The 11,132-nt window shown below is 51.6% G+C and overlaps 2 protein-coding genes across 2 annotated transcripts in view; both read right to left on the reverse strand.

Annotated features, from left to right (window-relative positions):
• LOC102839871 (chromosome unknown open reading frame, human C17orf99) overlaps positions 1-231 on the reverse strand; it is a 10,382-nt gene extending 10,151 nt beyond the window's left edge. The window contains exon 1 of the mRNA XM_006869657.1: positions 192-231. Within this exon, the coding sequence (XP_006869719.1) occupies positions 192-231 (40 nt within the window). The remainder of the gene's footprint in view (positions 1-191) is intronic.
• Positions 232-5,801: 5,570 nt separating this feature from the next.
• Positions 5,802-11,132, reverse strand: part of TMC8 (transmembrane channel-like 8) — a 9,807-nt gene continuing 4,476 nt past the window's right edge. The window contains exons 9-16 of the mRNA XM_006869658.1: positions 10,212-10,351; positions 8,464-8,587; positions 8,025-8,122; positions 7,665-7,848; positions 7,431-7,561; positions 7,165-7,323; positions 6,202-6,280; positions 5,802-6,080 (exon numbers count right to left, since the gene is read on the reverse strand). Coding sequence (XP_006869720.1) covers positions 5,802-6,080; positions 6,202-6,280; positions 7,165-7,323; positions 7,431-7,561; positions 7,665-7,848; positions 8,025-8,122; positions 8,464-8,587; positions 10,212-10,351 — 1,194 coding nt within the window. The remainder of the gene's footprint in view (positions 6,081-6,201; positions 6,281-7,164; positions 7,324-7,430; positions 7,562-7,664; positions 7,849-8,024; positions 8,123-8,463; positions 8,588-10,211; positions 10,352-11,132) is intronic.

Below are 11,132 nucleotides of genomic sequence, written 5' to 3' on the forward strand. Positions count from 1 at the left end.
AAGACTCCCACATAGGAGCTCTGACAAAGGGTCCCCGGACTTGTGGGCTACTCACCTGTCTCCTCTTCCTCTGAGAAGCCGTATGTGGCTGTAAGGGAGGGCAGGGTGGTAAATGAAGGTCCTCCAGTCCCTCCCCTACTCTCTCCCCTTGTCCCCAGGTTGCAGACAGCCTAAAGAACCTTAAGTGAGGCCCCAAGACTCCACTACAGAAGTCTGGGAGTCCCTTGACATCGAGATTTCTGCTCCATTTTCCCAAAGAGTCAACAGAGACCCAGGGAGGCAAGCGAGGCAGTAGCCGCGGGTCTGAACTGCAGCCCACACACATTTCCCAGTCTCCTGTGCGTCCGTCCCAGTAGCCCCCACTTCAAGCCCACCTCCTCAAATCCCTGTCAGCACCCCTTCCCACGGTGGCCCTAGGAGACTTACCCAGCACAGCCAAGGTGAGCAGTGGAAGGAAGCCCATACCGCTGCCTTGTGGGACCCACTCTGCCGCCGCTGCTCACAGGCGCTTCCCAGCGCTTGGTTGCCTCCCTGCTGACTGGGTGTCTGCACATGAGAGATAACCAGAGGTGGAGGCACCCTAGGGCCTTAACTCCAGGACAGAGAGGCCCAGATAGACCCAGGGCAGCATACTCTGCCCCCACACTTCCCTTCACCCCCTCTTCCAAGCCCCCCCCCACTCCCTCACCCAGGAAGTGGAAGAAGTTTAGGGAAGGGTACATAGCAAAGGACAATTGAGGTTACAGTTGACTTAAGGCTGCTAGTAGGTGGCCTTGTGATGGGAGATTGTCCTGAAGTCACCACCAGTAACCTGGTATTGTCAAATCCATTCTGACTCGAGGTCATACCACATGTGTTGGAGTAGAGTCAAGTAGAGCGACTCAATAAGGTTTTCAGTGGATGATTTTTCAGAAGTAGATTTCCCGGCCTTTCTTCCGAGGTACCTCTGGATGGATTAGAACCTCAGACCTTTAAGTTAGGAGCTGAGTGTGTTAACTAGTTTTACCATCCAAGGGTCCTTAAAGAGTTTCCAGGGGAGATGGATAAGGGGATCACATTAGCAAAGAGGAGGAAGGAGCAACAACTGCCCTGTTCAAGTAAGTTCCTTTCTGAGTGGCTGAAGCTCAGGGGAAGCCTTGAAGACCAGACCATTCCCAGGACTGGGCCCCATGCCACCCTCAACCAGAAACAGACCAAGTCACGTCATAGCTCCACTCATTGCTGTTGCAGATCTAATGGGGTCTGGGAAGAAGTGAGGCCCCCAGGGCCCCCAAACCTCAGAGAGTACAAGAGTCATGTGGCAGGGGGCAGGGGGCCAGATCAAGGTGGGGCTGTCAGAATTGGGCACAGAAAACCTGGAACAGAGAGCTGAGGCAATCTGTGAGTCTGCGACCTGCCAACTCCACAGTGGGCCCTGGCATCTACCAGCCCCAGACTAGGTGTCTGAACAACCTGGCTCCACCGAAGCCCAGGCCAGTGCACTAGCCAACCCTCGCTGACCAGTTCAGGGATCTCTCATTTGGGGCCTTCTGGAGGGAAGATGTCTCTGCTTCCAGTGGGAGCTGCTGTCTCTCGGCAAAACCTGCCACCTGCCAAGCCCACTAGTGCATTGGATGGCTTAATGTGGCTCTTCTAGCTAGAGCCTTTGTTATCTCCCACCACTTGACTGGGTGTGGCTATGCAAATGTAATGCTTGTGACCCACCAAAGGGATTGGACAGTTTGCTAATAGTGTAAACAAGATGAGATGCAGGCCCCCTGGCAGCTTGCTGTTGTTAAGCTAAGCGCCAGTGGGTTCAGCCTCATAGGGAGCCTGTAAAGGGTTTCCTAGGAGCGACCCGTGAGTTTGACACGTCGACCTTGCTTTTCAAACCAACCTTGCAGTCCAGGGCATTATCTTGCAGCGCCATACCATACCAGGACCATTAAATCGGTGCCATTAAGTCAGTTCTGACTCACAGTGACCTGATGCATAACAGAACGAAACACTGTCTGGTGCTGCGCTATCCTCACAATTGTTACATCTGAACCCTTGGTTGCTGGCACTGTGTCAATCCATCTCATTTTCGCTGACCCCCTGCTGTACCAAGCATGATATTCTTCTCCAGGGAGTGATTCCTCCTAATAACATGTCCTAAGTATGAGACACAGTCTCACCATCTTGGATTCTAAGGAGCACTCTAACTGGACTTCTTTAAAAACACATCTGTTTGTTCTTCTGGCAGTCCATGCTATGATAGTTCAAATGCAGCAATTCTTTCTCCAGTCTTCCTAGTCACTGTCCAACTTTCATATTCATATGTTGCTGTTAAGTCTCCTCCAGTTGGTTCTGACTCAACAACCCTGTACAGGTTTTCTGAGGCTGTAAATCTTTGAGAGCAGAACGTCTCATCTTCCTCCCATGGAGCTGCTAGTGGATTAGACCTGCTGACCTTGAGGTTAGCAGCCCAATGTGAGGTGACTGAAAATACCATGGCTTGGGCCAGGTGCACCTTAGTTCTCAAAGTGACACTATGCTATCAGGGCTCCTTTATCTACAGCTCAGAATATTTTGCTGCGCGTGCATATTGAATAAGTATGGTGAAAGGATACACCCCTGACGCATACCTGTCCTGATTTTACACCACACAGGATTCCCTTATTCTGTTTGAACAACTGCTTCTCCGTCTATATACAAGTTCCTCGTGAGCACAGTGAAATGTTCTGGAATCCCATTCTTTGTAATGTTATCCATAGTTTGTTATAATCCACACAGTTAAATACCTTTGCATAGTCAATAGAGCACAAGTGAACATCTTTCTGGTATTTATTTTCTGCTTTCAACCAAGATCTCTCTGATGCCAGTAACGGTATTCCTGGTTAGACATGCTTGTTTTGAATCGGGCTTGAATTTCTGGAGTTTCACTATTAATGCACTGTGGCAATCATTTTGTAATTATCTTTAACAAAATTTCACTTGCATGCTGTATTAGTGATATTGTTAGATGGTTTCCACGTCTGAATTTGGGGCTTGCAAGGAAGGCTTTTAGTCTCTGCCTGCTCTTAGGGAAGGTCCTTGTCTCTTTTGAGCTTGGATGTCTGGCTTCCTTGGTGGTCTTACTCTGGTGTGGCATCTCCATCCCCCATCTAGGCTTCTCTCTCGCTCAGTTGCTAGCTTAATTTGCTCTTTCCTATCTCAGAAGAGATTGATTTAAGTAAGATGTACAAGTCGGGTTGCTAATTTCTAGGTCAGCGGTTCTAATCTACCAGCCGCTCTGAAAGAGAAAGATGAGGTTTTCTGCTCTTGTAAAGATTTACAGCTTTGCAAACCCTGTGCAGGGTCGCTATGAGTCAGAAACAACTTCACAGCACAGAACCACCCTACACCCATGTTGCCATATTAACATAACAAAGAAATCCTAGTCCTAAATGGGAACAACAGGGTTTTCTCTTAGGTAGTTTTATTGGGCTACTCATTGAGTTGTAACCACAAAGTCAGCAGTTTGAATCCACCAGCTGCTCTGCAGAAGAAAGATGCGGCTGTCTGCTCTTTTAACCACTTACAGCCTCTGAAACCCTATAAAGGGTTGATACCGTTGTAATTGACTTGGGGGCGTATAGCAGCAGCAGCAGTTCTAGCAAATTCCCTCCCACGTGGTCTGCTCTCACTTCTGCCGAAGGGGGTGGGGGCATGGGTAGAACTGAAATTTGAAGGGTATGGTGGGACAGCAAAGTGTTGCAGTGGTTGGGCAGGGGTGGGTGGGGTGGGGTGGGGGTGGCTGTTTCCAGGTAATGCCTATACTGAGGGTCCAAGGGCCTCTCTTTGATCCCAAACTTCTAATTAACAACATGAGCTGCCCTTCATCTGCCAGGCCTGTGGCCCTCTGCCCACGGAGAACAGAGCGATATCTGTTCCCTCATTACCTCATTGTCAGTCCCCAGAACGAACACAGCCTGCGTTTGTTATTGTGTGACTAGAGTTGGTTCTGACTCATAGTGACACTTTGTAGGGCTTCCGAGAGTAGCTGGTGGGTTTGAACTGCCAACCTCGTGGTTTGCAGTCCAGAGCCAGCTGTTTAGCTTAATGCATGCGTTTACAGCTCACTAGTGCATAAGAGGTAGGGACAGTGATAGGTAGGGCTGATGAAGAAGCTTTCAGTCCCAGGTGACAGGTAGGGCTGCCCCATGTCCAGAGCAGGACCCCTCAGGAGCTGGTCCCTGGAGGGGCTCCAGGCTTCCCAGGGGGTGACCTGGTGCCTCCTGACCTCCCAGCTGGGATCTCTCTAACCAGGCTGCCTGGGAGAGTCACTGGGAACCTTCAGACGTCAGGGCTCCTCAGGGCTCCGGGGCTGCACCTGGTTAAATTAGCATCTCTGGGTGGGACTTCAGGTCTCCACAGCTTTGGAGTGGGAGGTTTAAATGCTCCTGCAAGGTCCGGGATGAGGCGGCCACTGCTCCTGGCACCGCCCACACTCGGCTCTCATACAATGCAAGTCTGTGCATGCATCCTGCAGCCTCCAAGAGTGGACAGGACACTGTACCCCCAAGGTCCCTTGAGGTCAGTTTGTGTGTGTGTGTGTTTGTAGGTCAGGCAAGCACTGCAGAAGGCATGACCTCTGCTCTAGAGGAGCCCTCAGGTGACAAGGTGAGGACAAATCCTGACAGGGAGAGCTGGGGGAGGCACAGGGCGACTCTGAGGGGAGTATCTCGGTTCAAACGCAGCGCTAGCCTCGCTGATTCTGCAAACCTAGCCCCATTATTAACCTCTGATGGGCCAACTTCACCACCTGTCTGTGGTGGCTTGTGTGTTGTTGTGATGCTGGAAGGTATGCCTCTGATTGTCCAATACCAGCATAGACAGGTTTCAGCAGCACTTCTAGACTAAGACTAGGAAGAAAGGCCTGGTGATGAGCTTCTGGAAATTAGCCATGATTGTTTGATGTTGTGTTGAAAAAATGAGCCCCCTCTGTTTGAAGGCACTGGAAATACACAGTGGCTACAACCGTGGCCCTGGGTGCATTGAGGACCGTGAAAATGATGCAGGGCTGGGTAAACCTTCCATGTGTTGTTGACACACGGGGTCATCACAAGGAGTCTAAGCCAATCCCATGGCAGCTAAAAACAGGGCAAATAGCAGAAGACTGGGAGAATTGAAAGGTAATATGTTAGCGGGTCTCAACACAAGTACACAGACCCTCCACACAAGGGGTTGTTGTCAGCTGCCTTGGAGTTCATTTGATTCATGGTGACCCTGTGTGTGCAGATTAAAACTGCTCCACAGGGTTGTCAATGGGTCCTGGGGTGGCACTGCGCTGCTAACTGCAAGGTCAGCGGTTCAAACCCACCAGCCTCGTCTTGAAAACCCTATACAGGGTTGCTGTGAGTTGGAACTGACTTGACCACACATAACAATGACAGTATAGGGTTTTCAAAGCTGTGGCCTTCCCAAAGGCAGATCACCAGGGAACCTATGAGTGGGTTCCAACTACCAACCTTTAGGCTTGTAACCGTGTGTGCCACTCCTTCCACAGGTGTGTGTGTGTGGGGTGTCTCCAAACTTATGATTGCCAGTAACCAACTTCTGAGCATATTTATAAAATGTATTCAAAAATAACAATATTAATACATTATGTACATTATAAAACATTCACAGAAAATAAAAGTAATGAGATAAAAAATTGAAGTTCCCATTATTTTCTTCCAACTTCTCTGGGTATGTGCACCCCGCTGACCAGGAGGGTCTCGGGGGTTGGGGGCGTTGGTCACCAGCAGCCAGCAGTGTGGGCCTGGCGCTGGGAGGCCCTGGAGGAGGCAGGGTGGCAGCTATGGCTCAGAGGCACTGGGGAAGCGGAATCTGTAGGCGGGGTTTTGGTCTTGGGCGCCACGCGGTCCGGGGTAGGGGGAATGCGGCCCGGGCGGATGCCCGAGGGAGGCTCCCAGCCGAGGGGAAGTGGAACCCGGGGATCCCGGGCATGGGAATCCGGGACAGAAGGACCGCGGGCGCGAAGCTCGGGAGTAAAGGGACTCGGGAGAGTTGCTCGGGTCCGGCCCGGGCAGCAGTCGCGACAAATCCTCCACCAGGTGCCACTTCTCCTTGACTTGCTGTGACGGGCGCGTGCTCGTGTTAGGAGAGGTCCCGCCCCAGACTGAGGCCCCGCCCCACCAGTTCCCACCTCTAATCCGAGGCCCCGCCCTGCCAGCTGTCCAGCCTTCTGACACTCACCCACATCAGCTGTTTCTGGAGGCCCTGGATGGCCCTGGAGTTGGCCTGGGACTGGGAGACGCATACCGTCAGGACAAGGCTTGGGGCAGATGGGAAGCAAAGGTCACACACTGGACCACAGGCGGCTTCCCTGACCTCTCCCCACTGGGTCTTAGCAAGGACCCTCATTCTTTCCTCCCACCATCAGGATCATCCATCAACACTCACGGAAGCAGCAGTCAAGAAATCAAACGAAGTATTGCATTAGGCAAATCTGCTGCACAAGACCTTTTTAAAGTGTTGAGGAGCAAAGATTTAAGTTTAAGGACTAAGGTGCTCCTGACCCAAACCATTGTATTTTCAATAACCTCATATGCATGAGAAAGACAATGAATAAGAAAGACCGTAGAAGAACTGATGTTTTTGAGTTATGGTGTTGGAGGAGAATATTAAAAGTGCCATGGGCTGCCAAAAGAACATACAGATCTGTGTTGGAAGAAGTGCAACCAGAGTGCTCTTTGGAAGCCAGGATGGTCAAACTTCATCTCTCACACTTAGACATATTGTCAGGCAGGACCAGTTGCTGGAGAAAGATCTCATGTTTGGTGAGGTGGAGAGTCAGAGAAAAAGAGGAAGACCCACAGTGAGATGGATTGGCACAGTGGCAGCAGCAATGGGCTCAAGTGTGGCAACGATTGTGAGGTTGGCCTAGGACCCGGCAGTGTTTCATTCTGTTGTGCACACGGTCGCTATGAGTCGGTACCGACTGGATAGCACGTAACAACACCACCAGCAGGACGGGCTCCACAGCTTCGGCTGGTGAGCTGGTTCCACCAGGGATCATGGAGCTCTCCCTTCATCACGAAGGTGGACCAAGGGCACTGCCCGGACACAGAGGAACTGGGACACTTGCCTCCTTTGGCTTCCCTAGTCTGGTTAGGAGTGCCCACCCCTGCACCCTCTTCCCTGCCCCCTGCCAGGCACCTGAGCAGGATGAGGAGGGGGAAGCTGAAGGCTTGGGAGTGGAGGTAGTGAAGGGCACGCTGGCTGGTCAGTGGGAGGCGGAGGGCCACCAGCTCCGGGACCACCTTCCAGGGCTCGCGGTAGTTGGCAAAAAGGCCGCAGTCCCTGGATGAGTGGACACTGGGGAGAGGATCCGAGGAAGGGGGTGTCACTGCTGGGGAGAGCTTCGCCCACCAGCATTGACCCTGCCCACACCAAGCACCGCCCACCAGCTTCCTTTCCTTCACCTGCTAATCACGTAGCCCAGGGGCACCACTGCTAGAAGCAGGCCCAAAAGGAGGACCAGCTGGAAGAAGAAGGTGGAACTGGAGGCTCGGAAGAGCCGCATGGATGTCTTGGAGTTCCTCAGGAGGGTGTACTGAGAAGTAAATGACAGCAGGCGATGTGAAGTTACAAAGGGACACAGAGAAACAAGAGGGGACACAGCTCTGCCTGATCCTGGGACCCACCCGGGAACTCACCTTTTTGATATAGAAGGTGAGAAAGATGAAGATGCTGTTGAGCAAAGGCAGCAGGGGACAATAAAAGAGGCCCATCCAGGTTACCGTCTGTGCTGCCACGATGTCCAGCACGTTCTTGGGTACCAGGAACTCCTCCCGGTCTAGCCAGACCCAGAACTTGCCGGAGAATCTCTCCACCAGCAGCCTGGGGGAAGGGAGTATTTACTACCCACCAGGCACGGGTGGATCACATCCAGCTGGGCCCACCCCAAACCTACCCATGGCACATACGTGTGCACTGCCTCACTCTGGCTGTGGCTACCAAGCACCCCAAAACGTGTCCACCTTCTCCAAACCCCCAGGGGGATTCCCATGGTTTACCTGCGAGGCAGGGTGACCAGGAAGGCGAAGGCCACCGTAAGGAGAAAATTAAAGATGCTCAGCTTGTATAGTTCCTCTCCCACTGAGTTCTCCCAGCACTGGGGTGCAAAAGGTGGGAAAGGAGGGGACAGTCACCATCCATGGTCCCCCGCCTTCTCTCCCCTCCCCTGCCCACTGGCATGCTTTGGGGTGTTAGATGTAATTTTTAAGTTAAACAGAGCTTTGAGGATGGGATGGGTGCTGGGAAACTGAGTGCTGACTTGGGGCTGCCTAGTGTGGTTTGGACAACGTCTCTGGGAGGTGTGTCATTGCGTGGGGCAGCTCTGTTTACAGTCCTCCTAGGTGGTACTCGGGGGCAGGGACAGGGCTCTGGAGGGTTTGAGGTGGGGCTTTACGTAGAAGTACAGAGGGGACGGGTCCCAACGGAGCTGCCACCCACCTGGTAGTCACAGGCGTTGTAACCGTAGGACTCACAGCTGGTGGTGTTCGTGCCTATACACAGCACAGTCTGGCCCAGCGAGAATGAGAACATTCCCAGGCTGGCTAGCTTCAGCACCACACACCTGGAGAGGGGCCGGTGTCAGGAGCACCAATAGATACTGGGCAAGACCAGTCCCTTTCCAACCTCACTCCCACCCTGGTAGTGTTCCCCAAAGTGTATTCCCCAGAACCTTGGTCTCCAGGTGATTCATGGGAAATAGATTCTGTTTCTAAATCAGTTTGGGAAACACTGGACAGTCTGACCACCCTCTCCTACATCCGCCCCAGAGACAGACGGGCAGACAAGAGAAACTTGCAGGAGACAAAGACATAGTACAGCCTTGAAAGCCTCATGGGAACATTTCTTTTCTGGCACAAGGGGTCACCATTAGTTGGCATCGACTTGATGGCAGATGGCAAATCACAAAACAAGTAGGTAGCAGGAGGACACAAAGGTTGAAGGTGTCAAACCCACCAAGGAAGAAAGTCCTGGAGATTTGCTTCTGCACAGTTACAGCCTCAAAACCCTAGGGAGCAGTTCCACTCTAAATACATGGGCTCAGCACCAGTCCGAATCAATTTCACAAGTAACTCACAACAAATACAATACAGAAATGGACTAACCTTTAAGAATCCCTACCTTCCTTTCCTCAACCAGCTATTAACATCTGGCCCACTCACAGTCTCCTGCATGTGCCCTGCCCACTTGGTAAACACACAGCAGGGTCACACAGGTATGATGGCCAAAACCGAAACCATAGCATGTGGGTTGAATGGCTGGGAAAAGTGGTTTCACTGAGGGAGACTGGGATGCAGGGCAGGAGCGGACTTATTTATCTGTAATCTCACATCCTTTTGAGCACTTTGAATGTTTTACAATGTGCATACATGACTACTTATTCAAAACCGAAAGTTTAAAACCCAGTAAAATACAGTTAGGCTTGGAGGGAAGCCAATCATGTCAGGAAGTGGAGTCTGAATAGGCAGTTGAGTTGGATTCAGGAGTGTAAGAGGGTGCTGGGGGCAGAGATGAGACAGAGCAGAGGCTGGGGTGAAGGAGAACTTGCGTCTGACTCTGCATGCTGCAGGCATTGTGAACCAGATCCACAAAGCTCACGATCCAGGTCAGGGGCTGCTCTGGCCTTGTGTGTACCATTTTGCAAAAACGCTGGTCTGTACTTCTGAATGGCCAGTGCTTGGTCTACACTGGTGACACTCTTTGGGCGTACTAGTTACCAGTAGCCATTGAGGTGACTGACTCAAGGAGTCCCATGTTTGCCCCGTGGGCTTTTTCAAGGCTGTGACCAACAGATCACCAAGTCTTTCTTCCACCCAGGGATACCTCCTTGGAGGTGGTTGTTTTGTTGTGAAGTGCCGTCGAGTTGGTTCCAACTCATAGTGACCTTGTATAGAGTTTCTGAGGAATGGCAGGTGAGTTTGAACCGCCGACCTTGTGGTTCAAACCAACCTGTGGTCCACTGCTTATCGTACAGCACCCTGCCAGGACACCTCCTTGGAGGTAGGGGCTGAAAAACTTGAGACGCAGCGCTCCTTCCCCGAGGGTGTGTGTTCTGGCCTGGTGCTGAAGGAGCGGCATCTCCCAGCTCAGAGACTCCTGACACCAGGCAGTTAAACCAGGGCTGCGGACACACATGGCCCCTCCATCCCCGTACTGCCCACTTTTCAGTCCCCAAGCGTGGCACTCACCAGATGAGAGTAAGGTTGACCTCGGTGTTGGGAGGGTAGTTCTCCAGTTGGACCAGGAATACAAACAGCAGGGGACCCAGGAAGTTGACCATGGCAATGACCCCAGGGGGCAGGTACTGAAGTAGCAGAAACACCGAAGCCTGCAGGAGAATGAGGTGAGGTGATCAAGTGTGAGTGTGCAGTGGTGTGGGCCAGTCAGTGATTGTGAGTATGAGACATAGGTGAGTGTGAGTGTGGATGAGTATGTGACTGCACATGTGAGCATGTGAATGAGCGAGCGATTGTGTGACTGTGGATGCGTGTAAGTGTGAGTGAGGGAGCGATTGTGTGATTGTATGTGTGTAAGTGTGTGTGAGCGAGCGATTGTGTGACTGTGTATGTGTGTGTGAATGAGCGATTGTGTGACTGTGTGTGTGTAAGTGAGCGAGCGATTATGTGACTGTATGTGTGTAAGTGTGAATGAGCGAATGATTATGTGACTGTGGATGCGTGTAAGTGTGTGTGAGCGAGTGATTGTGTGACTGTATATGCGTATAAATGTGAATAAGTGATCATGTGCTTGTATATGTGTGTAAGTGATTGTGTGACTATATATGCATGTAAGTCAGAATGACTTTTTAAGTGTGAGCATGAGTGTGAATGAGTACTTGTGACATGTAATGAGGTACATGTGTGAGTGAGCGTGTGCTGAGTGTGAATGTAATGAGGTCCGTGTGTGAAGGAGCGTGTGCTGAGTGAGTGTGAATGTAATGAGGTACATGTGTGAAGGAGCGTGTGCTGAGTGTGAATGTAATGAGGTCCGTGTGTGAAGGAGTGTGTGCTGAGTGAGTGTGAATGTAATGAGGTCTGTGTGTGAAGGAGCGTGTGCTGAGTGAGTGTGGATGTGATGAGGTCCGTGTGTGAAGGAGCGTGTGCTGAGTG

This window comes from Chrysochloris asiatica, unplaced genomic scaffold (assembly GCF_000296735.1).
Source record: "Chrysochloris asiatica unplaced genomic scaffold, ChrAsi1.0 scaffold00132, whole genome shotgun sequence".
Lineage (NCBI taxonomy): Eukaryota > Metazoa > Chordata > Mammalia > Afrosoricida > Chrysochloridae > Chrysochloris > Chrysochloris asiatica.